Genomic DNA, 16,196 nt, shown 5'->3' with positions numbered 1-16,196 from the left:
CACCTATTGAGAATTTAGAAAAGCCAATGAACCTAACAGTCATGTTCTTGAACTGTTGGAGGAAGCCAGAGTACCCAGAGAGAACCCACACATGCACAGGGAGAACATGCACACTCCAAGCTGAAAGACCCCAAGCCAGGAATTGCACCCCGGAATCTTCTTACTGCAAAGCAGCAGTGCTACCCACTGCGCCACTGAGCAGCCCTACCTCAAGAATACTTTAATTTAAACCATTTCATTGTAGCTCAGGTAGTATCTTTAGGGTTGTTTTCCTGCTAGAAGAAAGACTTTTGCCCCAGTGATCGTCCCGTATTTAGTTCTATTCAATATTGCATCAACTGTGATCAGCGTCACTGTCCTTGGTATCCCTGTTCAGTAATGCAACGATAATCAAGTTTCCCCTTCATGGTGCTTTTGGGTCAGGGAGATGCGTAGTGGTATTTTTCTGCCACATAAGATTTTTATGTTTTGGCAAAAAACTTTCCACATGTTGTCTGAGTTGTAGGACAATTGACCTGATTTTAAAACATTTGCGAGACACTGCAAACCAACACAACTGATCTTAGTATTTACTTTCCAGGCCTGGATCACTATCGCCCAGAGGTTTTTGAGCACAGCAAACGTCTCCTCCTTCACCTCCTCATCACATTGTTTGGTAACAACGACAACTTTCAGGCTGTTGCATCAGTTTTACTGCAGACACGGGAAGTTAATGTCATCAAGACCCTCACTTGCAAATCCAGCCTTCAGATGGAATATTCACCTGCAGGTAGAAATGTCTGTCTGGTAACACTAGTCACCTTTAGTCAACTTTCTTAACTATGAGCAAGTTCAAACTCTACTGGAAGGCAGAAGTCGGACTTTTTATAAACATGGACATCAGGAGGGGATGGCTTGCATTCTTTGAAGACAATAGATAAGTTTCTTATCTTAGGGGGAAAACTATTTGGCCAAAAACAATACAGAGTGCATAGGACATCAAAGGTCTTGATTAAAGCATTCCATGTGGCTATTTATATCCACTTGCTGAAATGTGAGTCATCTGCTTGGACTTCAGCTGGTTCAATGACCGCTAATAGTTTGTTTTCAAAATGTCTAGACATTGAGAACTCATATTCTGTGCTTTGCAAACTTACTGGGAATTTTGTTCTCCATAATTGTTTGCAAAAAATATGCATCTTTAAAAAAAAACTGTGCATTTAGATAACTGTAGGTAATTAAATGTGAGTGAACAAGACTTATTAGTAATATGTACCAAATATGGCTGAATGTAGCCTTGCTGATTAGTGTTATCTGTTCTCTAATATTCAATCAATCAATAAAAGACTGTATAAACTGAAAAAAATATATTTATATGATTTTCTCCTCTGTTTTTTTTAGGTGGCTGTGATTTCCTGCGGGAGTGTCAGGCATCTCCGGTGCCGGACTCTGGTCTGAGCTCTTCCTCCACCTCCTCCAGCTTGAGTCTGGGAAGCAGCAGCAGCAGCAACCTGCCAGAGATCACACAAGACATGGAGGAGTTTGTCAGCTCCTGCAAAATGAATGAGAAAAGCAATAAGCTAATAGAGTTTTTAATAACAAGGTAACTAGCATGATATATTATTCCTCTTTGTATTGAAGTAACTGAAATGTATTACAGGCAAAGTGCTGCTGTACAGCCTACAGTAGAATCAGCCTCATTATGTTTCTAGATCTAGGGCTCTATCTAGTGGTGGGGATTATTTAGTGCACTTTTTGTATGTGTAAAATGTTTCCTTTATGCAAGTCTTATATTCATAAGAACTTTTCAAGAAAGTACTTTAAAGAGACATTTTATGCAAAAGTTTGTTTTTAGGTAAGTGCTTTTAGTTAGTGTTGACCTTCAAATAAAAAGATGTTAATGTATACAGAATATATTTTCTTGTTATATAAAACATCTTTAAAAGATTTTTCTTCATTTAGGGTTGCCTAAAATCCTTCACAAACAATGACACTGCATTGTCTATAAATATATATATATATATATATATATATATATATATATATATATATATATATATATATATATATATATATATATATATATATATATATATATATTTAAGAAAAAGCACCGATTTGGTCCACCAGGACAACAGGTTGATTCTAAATGACGCTCTTAAAATTTTGGCTGACATCTCATTCTCGTTCAAATTATATTCTGGGACACAACTTGATGTTCCTCTATTACCTAACAGATTTTTTGCTCTTATTTTAAGGATCAAAATCATCCAGTGACTTTTAATCAAAACATAGCTCAGAAAAAAACATCTTTTAAACTTTGCTTGACACAGCAAGCTCTTTAAAGATTAAACACCTAAAGAGTAGAAAACAGCTGACCCCCAAATTTTTGGAAAATTGAATACCTCTCTTTGCGTTGGTAGGAAGACCCTGTTTTATGTCACAGATTTGTACTCCTTTCAGATCCCTTTTCTACATAAAATAATAAGTTTGCTGATTCACTCTGTATTTAACTAATCGCCTTGGGGAGTAGTGGGCTACCATTGTGCGGCACCCGTGGAGCTCGTGGGGTTCAGGGTTTTGCTCAGGAACCCAGAGTGCAGGCTGTAGGGATCCGATTGAGTACTTGGAAGCTTCTCAGAGCACAAGTGCTCAGTTCTAACCACTAGGCCAACACTCCCTAGTAGTTGAACTAGTAAAGATTAAAAACAAGTTGTTGTTTTTTTTCTGCGTAATTAAAGAAAACATACTTCTTGTCAAAGTCGAAACACCACTGTTTTATAAAAAATGTTTTTTAAAAACTTTCAGCAGGTCCACCATAAAAAGGGATTAATTTTGCCTCTTTTTAACAAAAAATGTTTGTATTTTAAAGACCATATGGACCACTGTGGTGTCATGAAGACATTTCCCCAAAGAACCAAATTTCTAAAAGCACTGGACAACTGACAAACTTCTTGAGGCATGTGGTTTCTGTTTTTAAGGAGCACAAGTCAGGTAATTGAGTCTTAACCATTTTCCATGTGTGTGTATAGATCTGACTTGGCAGCTGATTTACTCTTCCTGTTCTCTGTCCTGGTTTTAGATAACTTTTTGGAGCAGCAGCTTAGTGAGGTGGCTCTGCAGACGGCTCTGTGTAGTTCATCCCGGCACTACGCCAGTCGGTCCTTTCAGGTTTTTAGAGCCCTTCGTCAACCAATTTCTGCTAACGCCGTTTCAGACCTGCTGTCGAGGCTGGTGGAAGTCATTGGTGAACACGGAGAAGAGGTCCAAGTAAGCATGTGCACTTGTAGTATTTGGTAAAGGATTTGATTTAAACTTTGAAAAAGGCTATAAAAGATTCAGGAGGGTGGAAATGTATGTTTGGAAAAGTCTTGAACTGTTAAAGAGGTTTGTCTTTAGAATTGATTTCTGTCTGTTTCTCTCAGGGATACGTAATGGAGGTATTACTCACTCTGGAATCTGTTGTGGACAACTTGGCCGATTGCCTGAAAAACAATGATCTCATGGCTTTCTTCACAAGGTTTGTGTCTCCTCCTTAAAGAATTATGTTTCAAATTGTGTTGTGTTAAATAATCAGTGGGTTTAATGTATTGTTTTGATTTTAAGTAGTGTTTATTGAATTACAGAGAATCCTCTCCAGATTTCCTCACAAGTTTTAAACAGAGGTTGAACAGAAAGAGCACAGGGCAGCTTGGCCCCCGGAGAGACGAACAGAGCAGGCATCAGAGGAGCTCCTCTGTCCCAAAAAAGTTTGGAGAAGCCGACAGAAGTTCTGATCTTCCTCGCAGTGCCACTCTGGACCGTATCCAAGCCTGTGAACAACAAGTTCAGTTAGCCAGGATGCGCCGTTCCTCTTCATCCAAAGACAACAAAAATGACCCAATGAGCATAAACCACCCCAGCAACCTGCTGGCCACCATCTTCTGGGTTGCAGTGTCGTTGATGGAGTCAGACTTTGAGTTTGAGTACCAGATGTCTTTGAGGCTGCTGAATAAGCTGCTAGCCAACATGTCGCTGGACAAGCAGGAATACCGGGAGAAGCTGGAGAATCTCCAGAGCCAGTTGAATTGGAGCAGCTTCACTGGGCTACAGCAGCTTCTGTTAAAGGGCTTCACGTCTACATCCACCACTGACATCACGCTTCAACTCTTCTGTCAACTCACACCTGTGTCCAGGGTTCCTGTAGTAGATACATCACAAGCCATAGGTAAAATCAGTGGAGAACTTTGTGATTTTGAAAACCCAACTATTATTCTAAACGAGTCCATGAAAAACCTTTCTTTTTTGTTTTGCCTGTTAGGTTTTCCCTTGAACGTTCTCTGCTTGCTCCCACATCTGGTGCAGAACTTTGATGCACCATCACCTTTTTGTCAGGACGTTGCTGAGAAGATAGCTCAGGTTTGGTTTTATTCATTTTTCTACTTCCATTTATAGAAGATGTTTACATCCACTCAACATCTACATGGTTTTTATATTTATTTCAGCACTTAAATATACATTTGATCTGTTTTCATTTAGGGATGAATACACAACAAACAACTGAAAGCAGTACGACAAAAACACTTGGTTATAACTATTTGAATTTACTATAAATCCACACAGGGTGGAAATTATGCATACAGGCTCAAATATGAATATACCCATTAACTGCTATTTAGTTTGATTATTTGGTCATTTGATTTCCTGACACAGACTTAGCTTTAAAACATAGTACAATAATTTTAGTAGGGTCGAAGCTTAGTCCTATCCAGGCGTATAGCCAACTTAATTCATTACAAAACTAGCTAGGAAATATTTTTGTGATCGTTGTTTTTCAAGAACACCCAGTAGTTTCCAAACATTATCTAGCTCTTATTTCAAAGTGAAGTTGAAGAACAAGAACATATTTAAACAAATCAAACTCTCTTTCAGATAGACAATAGCCTAATACTGTATTTTCAGTTTCCAGCTTATAATTGCCTTAAGCTATGGGTTGTTTCAAAACCTCTTATGCCATTTCCTGACATTGGAGAAAATACTTTGGTTAAGGTGAGGGAAGCTAGGTCACATTTTGGTTTCTAAACATGACAGTGATTTCAAACAAAGTCTTAAACTGACTTTATGGTAGAAAAAAATTGGACTAACAAGATGGCTATTATCACACCTTACTGTAATATATAAACAATGCTGGATACATGCTGGAAATGAACCAATTCTGATAAGAAGGTTGGTCACAATCTATATATAATAAGACTGCTTTTCTTTGACATATATCCAGTTATAGATAGACTTAATTAATACATGTAGGCCTGTATGGTTTTTTTTTTTTAATTCTGTTTGGAAATTTACCAAAGGATTGATAGTTGAGCACCTTCCTTAAACTTGTATTTCATGAGTATTCTCCAAGTAACATAAACAGCACTGAATGCATCATTAAATGTATAAAACAGTACATTTTAACATTAATTGAGCTGTTCTGCTTTGTTTTCTGAAGTTGTGCCTAGAGGAGAAGAATGCCAAGTTATCCAACCTTGCTCATGTAATGACTCTGTATAAAACCCACTCCTACACACGAGACTGCTTCTCTTGGGTCAACGTAGTGTGTCGGTATCTCCATGAGGCTTTCTCAGACATCACTCTGAACCTGGTCACTTACATGGCAGAGGTCTGTGCAGCTGGCCTACCTTTCCATCAACCACTATCATCTAACTTCACTGCTCTGTTAGCTGAATGTTTTATTTGTGTTACAGCTGTTGGAAAAGGGACTACCCTGTATGCAGCAGACACTGTTACAGATAATCTACAGCCTTCTGAGTCACATGGAGCTGAGTGGAATTCAAGCCAAACCCTTCAACATAGAGGTTCTCAAGACAATTGAAAAGTTTGTGCAGGTAAATGGCAGAATTATGGAGCTCGTTGAAATTTTCTAGAAATGTAAGTGTCAACCCAATGGGGCCACTGATCTCTATTTATTGAATGGATTGCTGATAGGCCTGAAAAAACTGAGGTCACCCGCCACCATCTTGGTACTCCCCACTTTTACAGAGTTGTGCCATAAAAAATGCAATTGCAATGCAATTAAATTACTGTGACATTGTCATAAATACATTTATATTATATGTACATAATTAATGTAGCAATTTGGCACCTCATCAGATAGTGTGTGTGGGAGGGGGTTTGTTGCAGTATCAATATGCTCCATTAACGCACTAATTTTGTTGTGATGGATTTATATAATATGTTATATTGCATGATTTACAGACTTCATGGACTTCATACTAAATATGCAATGTGATGTGACAATTTTACATTAATCTTCTGATGCTATGTAACAGCAAGTGTGTGTGTCAAAGTGATTACTTTATCTTTATTTTAAAAGTCTTAAGCCACACCCCTGAAAATGAGAACACCATTGTCTAACTAGAGAATATCAAAATGGCGGCTGGTGACCCAGTGAGTACATAGAGATCAGTGAACGGGGCCCAGTGCCTAACCTTGACATTTTGTCACAATTCAATCATAACATTCTTCACCATTTTCCCATCAACCCTGACAAACTTTCCTGTCCCTGCTGGAGAAGAGCATCCCCACATCATAATATTAACACCCCCATATTTCACTGTGTAAACGTTTGCTTAGATTGGTTGACTTCATACATTCCCTTTCATTTGCAAAAAGAATTACAAAAAAAAAAATCAGAATTTTCCTTCCATAAATCATGTGCTGCAGTGTTTTCCATCAGAACAAAAATCATAACAGAATACATAGATATGTTAGGTCGTAAAGTAAAATCTGAAGAGGTTTTGGGAGAGTAAACTATTTTTTTGCAAGAGGCTGTATAAAGAGGAAAGACTGAGAGGATCTGGGCTCTCCGTTCCTCCTGTAAGTGCTCATAAAAAAATGGGAGAAAAAAGCTGCCTGTGTGTCAGAGTAGTAAATTTGTAGACACACCCAGACTATAAACAGGCTGTTTCTGGCCAGGCCTCTGTTTATTCTCATGCTGTATCTCATTTCCAGCTAACACTTCTGGTTTTTAAATAGAAAGGCATAAAACACAAAAAACAAGACCTTTGATGATATTTTTATTCATGTTTGGAAGGTAAAATATCACATACTTGTGTGTTTTTTCTATAGACGGCCCATTGGAGGGAGGCGTTGAATATCTTGAAGCTGGTGGTTTCTCGATCGGCTAGTTTGGTGCAGCCTTCACTACAACAAAGTGACTTCTCCTATGAAGACATCAGCCGTATTTGGGATCGCTCTTCCAAAGCCTTACCCGGAAAAACACTGGATTTTCAATTTGATATCTCTGAGGTGGAGCACACTTTCTTCTCTTTCCTTTTATTAACATAATTTGAAAGTCTATTTTTAGCCTTGCTTCCCCATCCTCTCTATTCCTGCTTCTTGTTTAAGTTGTTACTTTTTTTTTTTTTTTCCAAAATAAATATTTCTGACCCTTCTTTAGTGGTTGATTTTATTATTCGCAAATTCCCTTGAGAGCACTTAAGCTGGTAAATACAATTAGCCTAGAAGAACAGAGCTAAAGATTGATGGGCAGGGTGTGTGGGAACAGAACAGAGAGCTATTTATGTCGCTTATGAATGGCAGGAAATGATGTCATGTTTTTGCAGCAGCTTTTCTTTTCTCTGTTTTGAGAACCATGTAGGTCTATTAGCTATTCACACTCTGTTTGGCTTATGGTTATAGGAATGAAAATAAGGTCTTAAATGGAATAAAAAACGAGACGCTTTTAGATTAAAATGTTCCTGAAGAGTTATTTACAGTTACTCAGAATATCTTTGAGTCCAGGCAAAGGGGATCTTTCCATGCAGTCCAAGTCTTGGAATGTCCAAGCAGAGGATGTCTTCTTCTCCTTCATGCTTCCCTAGACTGAATATCGACTGCATCTGTCTTTGTTTTCTTGTAGACACCAGTGATTGGTAGGCGTTATGACGATCTCAAGCGCTCCATGGGTCATGATGTGAAGAGCACGACCACAGCTGTGACCCATAGCACTTCCTCCACCTCTTCGGGATCCAATGCCAACAACGTCCTGGTTCCAGTCAGCTGGAAAAGACCTCATTCTTCACAGGTCAGAAAGCTATCCTATTACCAGAGAGGTTACCCTAAAAATTGGTTTCAGAGATAATTTTCATATCCTTTACTTTGAATACACCGGTATAAAATAAGAAAAATATTAAGTTTGCATGGTAATATTATGAATCATTTGAGCAGTCTGTAGGCATTTTAAGGTGCTCAGTGATTTATTCTTGATCTAGGATTTATTTCAGTGCCAACCTGTGAAATATAAGTCAAATAAGATTCAACTGAAAGAAATGTCTGTGCTCTTCCTCTGCAGAAACGAACAAGAGAAAAGCTGGTGCATGTTTTGTCCCTTTGTGGCCAGGAAGTGGGACTTACAAAAAATCCTTCGGTAAATGTAATTTATAAAAACACTTTAAAATACTTTTTTTTTTCCTTTATGGAATCAAATGTGACATTGACAAATATCTTGGCAGGTTATCTTCTCTAGTTGTGGAGAACTGGACCTGATTGAGCACCAGCCTAGCCTAGTGTCCTCTGACGAGGGAACGCGCGAACTGGAAAACATGGACGACACCACCTCAGAGCAGCAGTTCAGAGTCTTCAGAGACTTCGACTTCCTGGATGTTGAGCTTGAAGATGGAGAGGTTAGTCATCATGGTTATGACTTTGAAGAACTTGTGGGCAAAGCAGACCACCATGCACATACTGTGTTAAGTTAGTCCTGTCTGCTGTAAGTAATGCAGATTCTGTTTTTTTGTTTTTTTCCTTGTTTATGCTATCTAGGAGCTGCAGGTAAGTTTACTCGTGTTGCATTATTGTTTGTTGTGCTCTGAAAAAGATAAATGTTTTCCAGTATGCATAGCTTAGCTGCCACAATGATGGCAGAAATACTGTACAGATTGTTCATGCATGCTTTTGTCAATTTAAAACGTCTTTCTGATCACTTAGTTGAATGTATTCAAAGCTAATAAAAGAAATGTTTTTCCATTTTTCTTTTTTTTTTCTTTTTTTTCTTCATTTTAAAATTGTTTTTACTAAAGAATATGTTTAAGGGAAATTGGAGATTTGATTTCATAGCAAACCGTTCTGATACTTTTGATTTTTTTTTTGGAACTGGTCAAGATGGCTAAATATTTTAAAGGCCTTTTGACTTAAAATACAATCTGTTTTAAATATTTAAAATGGTTTAATTTGGATGGACTGGAATATTTGCCTCTTAAGCAAAGTTCTTTTAAATATATGTGCAGGCTCATAACGGTCTGAATCCCCACTGTTGATTTTGCACTATACTTGCATGTACTGTCCATGATGTGTTAAACATAAAAGTGCTGCCATCTGTATCTTAATACGTTTGAATACATGACCTTTTACTCTTGCAGAGCGAGACTGTGGATAACTTTAACTGGGGTGTACGTCGACACTCTATGGACAGTTTGGACCAAAGTGACTTGCAGCCTCTTGAGGAGAGTCAGTTGTCCAGCAGCATGCCAAGCCTCAGCAAAATTACCCATGAAGACTCTGAAGAATCATCTGAGGAGGATTCCCTTACAGCCAGCCAGATACTTTCCCACTCTCAGATTGTACGTTTTTTAATAATGTACCAATCATTTCAAATCTCAATGAACGGAGGGCTGTTTGTCCTTCTGTTTGTTTCTAGTATGTATCAGAAAAAGAGACCTCAGAATAGTAAAAAAAAAATATTCAGATTTCTCTTTAAGAGCAGTAGTTTCCATGTTTCCGATGTATTGCTATTGTTTTTGCTTGTCACACTTATTCCATATCAATAAAAAAATCCATGTGAGACAAAAATAACCCGATTAGATATAAAATCCCTTAAATCTACACAGCAAAAAAACTGAAATCTATTAAATCTAAATCTATTAGTAAATAAGAGCATGTTGTCTTGAATAAGTGAGACTCCTTGCCAATGGAACAAGACAAATTACATTTAAAATTAGAAAAAAACAATTGCATTGTCTTATTTCTAGTGCACATTGTCTAATTATGTTATTTTAAGAGTAAAAAAAATCTCTTTCATTTGGCAAATCCTCCTATTTACCTGCTCAACTTACAGGTAAATAGGCATTCATTTAAGACATTTTTAATTATTTGTAGATCGTTTTTGCAGTGTAATAACCAGTAGGGCAGTGTGGGTGAAGAGGCGACCATCAAGTATGTGCTATAATTGACAGTAATTGTGTAAAATAGAAGGGTTTTTGAACTTAAATAACCTGTTAAGACAGCAGAATCTCAATCCGTCTGAAATCCTCCTTCAATTTGAACCAATTAGAGGTGACCTTGCTGGTCTGCTATGGATTCTGCAGCATTGCTCAAGTGTCGTTATTCTTAAGTTCACCAACCAGGGCCTGATTTTTTTACTCTTCTGGCAAGAAAATGGTGATCATGGGTTTAGCTTTCAAGCTCTTGAGGATGTTAGGAATCTTAGTTAATTCATCATAATTAGAAATACTAAACATAAACAGCAGTGTCTGAGTGAATTTCCGAAGGAAAAATAATTAAGTTTTTTTAATATTCAGATCCAACCTAATCCATAAGAGACAGATGGAAACTCAAACAAATACAACCATGCAACTTTGTAACTTTTATTAAATTTATCCTTCTTTTTATCATCTCCTGATTAATTTGCTGCTTCGCCAGTTTTACATATTATTTTCTGGTAAATGGCATCTTTTTTCTCCTGATATCGCTGTACAGGATTTAAAATGTGCAATTTCAAAAGTGATAGAATATAGGGTTTTAATGTTCTGAAATACTAAATCTTTCGAATAAATGCTCACTGGAGTTTTTTAAGGCACTGAATGATAAAACAGTTTTAAATTCCCTTCATTGTTTTTTTTCTGTTTTTCAGACTGTCAGCCTTTCTCCAACCCCAGAGATCAGTAGCACGGATACTCCCTCCTCTGCTTTTGACACACCCTCAGTAAATTCAACCCCTCTGGGCTCCAAAAATCCCAGTTTCGAGGTCCAACTGTCAGAGGACTCAAAGCAGCGGGTGAATAAGGGATTCAGAGTGTCTGAAATCTTCGGAAACACTAGTTCCCATCCTAGTTCCATCCTGGAATTCTTTACTAATTTTGCTAAATAGGAGCTTTACTGTTAAATTCCTTTATGTAATGTCTTAAGCTGTAAATGTGCTTTGGGTTCAGTTTCTGTTACATACTACTGCATGTTTTTTGGGTCAGTTATTTCTACTTTTCCTGTCTTCAAAAAAGCATGAGCTGATTTAAATTAATCAAAGACTGCATGCTAAAAATATTCAACTAAAACCTAGATCAGGACATTCTACAATTTTCATGGCTGGGGGCTAGCTTGTGCTTTGGTTTATTCCTGGCAGAAATAGTTCAAGATACTAAAGGGTTAGTGAAAATAATCTTTCCTTTCCTTTTGTCTGTTTGAGGCAATGTGTATACCTTCTGCTTCTGTGTTGGTGGCTCTGAGCTACAACTAAAAACCTCTTGGCATGTGGATGTTTAGGAAAGGTTTACACATTGCCTGTCTGGAAACACGAGCACATGCCACAATGATGGCTGGGTTAAATAATTCCTTACTTTATTCATCAATTGGCCAACATTTTGTGCACTAAATTTACAAGATTAAAGAAAACATCAAATGGAGAGACCATAGGGTCCCAGTGCAAGGTTAGTGGATTACTTTTAAGCAGGAAGTTATTTTTTTAATAAAGAAATATAACTGAGGGAATATGGATAAATGTATGCATACATTTCAATATTTATTTACTGTTTTATTATAGCTGCTGTCAGGGTTGACAAAGGTCCTGTCCATCTCTTTTTTTCCAGCATGAAGCTTCACAAGATGATGAAGATAGTAACGTACATGAGGACAACCTCTTTCTCTCTATGGACGAACTGCCCCCTGAATACGGGGAAAATTCAAGCATCAGTGTAGCGTTTAATGATTACAAAGAAGAGCTGGACCTGAACTGCTGCTTACCCAGGTTCACAATCACAACTTTAGTCAAGCATAAATGTTCAGTTTATGTTTAAAAATTATTTAATTTGCCCTGTTTATGTTTAGTCTTCCTGAAGAAGAGAAAGACGACACGTTGGAGTTGCGTTCTTCACCTCCACCATCGCCCTTCTTCTCTGCCATCCTTGCCGCTTTTCAGCCGAAAGTGTGCGACGACGCAGAGGAAGCCTGGCGAAGTCACATCAACCAGCTTGTCTCAGACTCAGATGGCTCCTGTGCAGTTTACACTTTTCAAGTGTTTTCGTCACTGTTTCAGGTATAATGGCCTCATCATGTCTGGATCATTTAAATGTATTTTTTTTTTTGACCATTTGGAACTGATCAGTGTTCCTAAGGTGAAGACAGCGTGGCTGGAACAAAAATACAACCAGGAACAACAGTAGTAGGAAACTATGAAATAAGTTAATGAAACAAGCCTCTAAATTTAGAAACAATGCAGTACAAATGGATGCGTGAAGGCATAGAGGGAAAAAGATTACCAAATAACGTGCTTAATGAGGTTGAAGTTTTATTAGGCTACTTTAAGTTTAATTTTCATAAAGCCAACAGTCACCGTAATTCTAAGTCACCCTTACGTAGAATTCTTGACCTTCCCAATATGCGATCTACATCCAATATATATTAATTTATAAAATTATATAAAACAAGAATGTGATTATAAAACACTTCAATTCAATGATACTAGAGCAAAGGGAACTCCTCAGGCAACTTTATACAGAAATAAAGTTGTAGCATCAGGGCGAATAAGAAACAGGAAACACATCCAAACCTTCTGAAGGAATACTTAGTCATATTTTTGGCATATTTAGACAACCGCTTCTTGATGGATTCTTAAGCTTGGTCTGAACTGCAGGAATCAGCAAAGCAGGGATCCTTGCTTACAGGAGAGGTGATGCCACAGGGCTGATCAAACACTGAAGCTATGTGACCTGAGGCAGCTGAAAAAAAAATGGTTTCTACAATTTTGTTTCAAACGTGTTCTTAGACTAAAATAAACATCTTTAATTTAAAATAAAAATGACAAGCTAATATTTTAGACATAACTGTTCACACTTAAGGCAGTATTCTATTTAAACTGTTTTAACGTTTCATCTGCAATCACAGCACTTAAGAAAAAAAACATCCAGATGCATCACAGTTGTAACACAGACCACAGCGACTAAGCTTCCCTTTAATTATCCATCTTTTCAAAGATTTTTGAAATTCCAAATTAGCAAAAGGAGATAATTTATATTGGAGAAGACATATGTCTACATATTTGACCAAACAGATCATCTTTTCTGCACGTAAAGTCATATGCTCTACATATTTTTAGATTTGGGCTAGTTAACATGAAATAAAAAGTTACTTTAATGAGGCATGTAGTTTAACAGGGCCACTCAAAGGGGCAGGCAGAAAAGAAGAGTTTTCGTAGGTAAATGTGAAACCTGAGGTGTTTGTGTGCAATAGAACATGTAATGATCTAAAATGTAAGGTTATATGTTGATGTCCATGTTTAGAGTAGAGGGCAATCTAGATTGAGTTTGCAATGTTTCCACTATGTCAGACTCACCACAGGTAAGTGAAAATGGGGACGAGCACGTAGGATGGCCTTATGTAAACATATCACCAGAATGATTGACAATTAGGAGGACCACTTATTTAGATGATCCACCTGGAAAAAAAGAACATCCTCCACTATACCTTTAATGATGCTTATTTCACTGACAAAGGATGAAACTTTATTGAAGACTTGTATTATCTTGCTTGAAATAAGATTACATTTGAAGTTATTATAGTCAGCATCTACTTTGGTTTGCAGAGTATCCAAACCAAATTCTGTTCGTTGACGTGCGATGCTGTGAGTTACTTTAGCGATGGCCTGAGAGGATTAGGATCAAAGTTCCTCAGATCCTCTGAGGTTCTGGCATCCTGCTCCGAGTGCCCTACTGTATTCATTGATGCTGACACAGTAAGTAGCCTCAAGCGTTAGAAGTTGTAGCATTTTTTTTCTCAATGTATATCTTAAAAGTGATTGAAAAACAGATAAACAGCTAAATTGTTCTTACAGATTATGTCCTATGGATTTCTGGAAAAAATGAAATTTAGCGTGCTGGAACTTCAAGAATATCTTGACACTTACAACAACAGAAAAGAGGCAGCAATCACTGTAAGTTAATACATTATGCATTCTGTCTTCACTGGGATGTTTCCAGTTCTTTGACTTATAAATGTTATCATACTTTATAAGTCTCAATAAAGTTGCATTTTTTGCACACAGTGGTTAAACAGCTGTAAGGCCACCTTCCCCAGGACTGCTGGGGTCCCAGTCAAATGCCAACCAGGAGAGCATGAGGAAAAGGTAAAATATTTTTTACTGTGGCACTGTCCCAGTAATTTAAATATAAAATTTACACAGATATATAATGTTGTTCGCCATAGCCCAGGCAGTTTTGTATTCAGCAAAAAGCAAAGTAATTTTGCACAAAGAAAATGTAAAAAACTTGGATTGTGTTCATCTGCTCTTTCATACTGTACTTTCTGCATTACGGTTACTGTGTGCTCCTGTAGCTCTGTGAGTGTTACCTCTCTATGTCACCCACTTTGTTTCGGCCTTAAATCAGCACATGTCATGCTTATAACCTTTTATGTTGAGTGCATTATGTTCACAGTCATCTCTGCTCTGCATGCTTCTTCAAATAATCCATTAATCAGCTATAACTCTTTTATTAAACTAGTAATATTTGAATCTTTCAGTGCTAAATTTCTCAAAACATTTATTTTTCAAGTGACAGAGTTTTTGCTTTTTAAGTTTTTTGTTGGCTTTTTTTTTTTACTTTAGTTTATAATAAAAACTGTGCTTTTTTTATTCTCATTTGCACATACAGTAATTGTCAAAAGGAATCATACCCCTTAAACTGTTTCATATTTTGTCCTTTTATAAACCTAAAGTTTTGTACATTTTATTGATAGTTTTATGTGACCAACACAAAGAAGCCCATAAGTGGGGACAACAAGTATCTTTTTAAGCATAAAAACCTTTCGCATGCATTTCTAAACTAACGTATACCTGCAATTTGGTTAGTATATGTCTCTCCCAGTCTTGGGGAAAAAATAGAACATCTGCAAACATCAGTTTTCAAGTCTCAAATGGATTAGGACTGGATTTTGAGTCATTCTAACCAATGGATGCCAACCAACCATATATAGGGACTATGTTTTCAGGGTGACTTGCATTGCTGTTTTCTTCCATGTGTCCCTATTATAGATGTAGGTGAAAACATTTAAGATTTTATTTGTAAAAAAAAAACAAAATCTAATACATGTCCTTCCTTTTCACAGTTGCATTACTTTGTGTTGGTTTAGCACATAAACTCCTGTAAAATATATTTACATTTGTGATTTTAATGCAAAATGAAAGGAAGAAAATATGAAGGGTGTGACTGCTTATTCTTATTTCATCTTATACTTATTTCAAGGCATGCTTAACTGTTCAGATACTTCTTGCTGAGTTCCAAATCTTAATTGCATGGCCTTGTTTTTCTCTTTTTTTTCTTATTTTCTGCCTTTTATTATGCTTGCTTGGTAGCGAATGGAATCTCTGGCTGTAAGTTTGAAATCTGCTTCTTTAATTTCTCTGTTTACTCAAAGCTTTCTTCATATGTATTTTCACCTTCAGCAACATAATTACCCTCTAAATTCTTGAGGCAAAATCTGCCGGAAGTTTGTTTTTGATCAAAGAATATTTCCTTTCCAGCAATTGGAGCTCTGTCAAAGACTCTACAAACTCCATTTTCAGTTGTTGCTGCTTTTTCAGTCTTATTGCAAGCTGATTGATCAGATCCATGCAATAAATTCAGTTCCAGAGGTAGGTCTATTTCCCTTTCATTTTCTTTTAGATTCAAATTCTTGTTGATTATTCGTGTTAAATTAACATGAATCCCTCCCATTCTGTAGCTCACAAGTATGTCCAGAGAGCTTAATGAATTGAAGAGGAACCTGACGGAAGCAGCAGTCTCAGCAACAAATGATAATATTTCAACATTTGACACTTCCTGCTCTGAGACCATCATGAGCTCCTCTGAAGCTGCTGTTCAGGCCATCCTTGAGAGCCTAAAGAGCAATGAGTTTCTAAAATCAATTACCTATATTCGGGAGTGCAGGTGGGATAAGTAAAATACTTGATTCCACATCCATTAGGAATG

General features: G+C 37.1%; 1 protein-coding gene across 9 annotated transcripts in view; it reads left to right on the top strand.

Annotated features, from left to right (window-relative positions):
* Positions 1–16,196, top strand: part of frya (furry homolog a (Drosophila)) — a 69,425-nt gene that overhangs the window by 51,548 nt on the left and 1,681 nt on the right. For 4 of the 9 annotated variants that reach the window (XM_038294370.1, XM_038294362.1, XM_038294367.1 and 1 more), the window contains exons 39-62: positions 581–769; positions 1,381–1,582; positions 2,852–2,973; positions 3,062–3,249; positions 3,405–3,499; positions 3,606–4,186; positions 4,280–4,377; positions 5,453–5,623; positions 5,709–5,849; positions 7,093–7,272; positions 7,886–8,050; positions 8,318–8,392; positions 8,478–8,648; positions 8,788–8,796; positions 9,384–9,584; positions 10,874–11,017; positions 11,823–11,980; positions 12,061–12,268; positions 13,814–13,963; positions 14,063–14,161; positions 14,273–14,353; positions 15,581–15,598; positions 15,749–15,859; positions 15,949–16,154. In XM_038294370.1, coding sequence (XP_038150298.1) covers positions 581–769; positions 1,381–1,582; positions 2,852–2,973; positions 3,062–3,249; positions 3,405–3,499; positions 3,606–4,186; positions 4,280–4,377; positions 5,453–5,623; positions 5,709–5,849; positions 7,093–7,272; positions 7,886–8,050; positions 8,318–8,392; positions 8,478–8,648; positions 8,788–8,796; positions 9,384–9,584; positions 10,874–11,017; positions 11,823–11,980; positions 12,061–12,268; positions 13,814–13,963; positions 14,063–14,161; positions 14,273–14,353; positions 15,581–15,598; positions 15,749–15,859; positions 15,949–16,154 — 3,763 coding nt within the window. Of the gene's footprint in view, positions 1–580; positions 770–1,380; positions 1,583–2,851; positions 2,974–3,061; positions 3,250–3,404; positions 3,500–3,605; positions 4,187–4,279; positions 4,378–5,452; positions 5,624–5,708; positions 5,850–7,092; positions 7,273–7,885; positions 8,051–8,317; positions 8,393–8,477; positions 8,649–8,787; positions 8,797–9,378; positions 9,585–10,873; positions 11,018–11,822; positions 11,981–12,060; positions 12,269–13,813; positions 13,964–14,062; positions 14,162–14,272; positions 14,354–15,580; positions 15,599–15,748; positions 15,860–15,948; positions 16,155–16,196 lie in introns of all 9 variants that reach the window. The other 5 variants (XM_038294364.1, XM_038294369.1, XM_038294363.1 and 2 more) reach the window with 4 other exon arrangements.

This window comes from Cyprinodon tularosa, unplaced genomic scaffold (assembly GCF_016077235.1).
Source record: "Cyprinodon tularosa strain WSP-4 unplaced genomic scaffold, ASM1607723v1 ctg34, whole genome shotgun sequence".
NCBI classification, from domain to species: domain Eukaryota; kingdom Metazoa; phylum Chordata; class Actinopteri; order Cyprinodontiformes; family Cyprinodontidae; genus Cyprinodon; species Cyprinodon tularosa.
The sequence above is the reverse complement of the archived record's forward strand: the minus strand, read 5'-3'. Positions and strand labels throughout refer to the sequence as shown.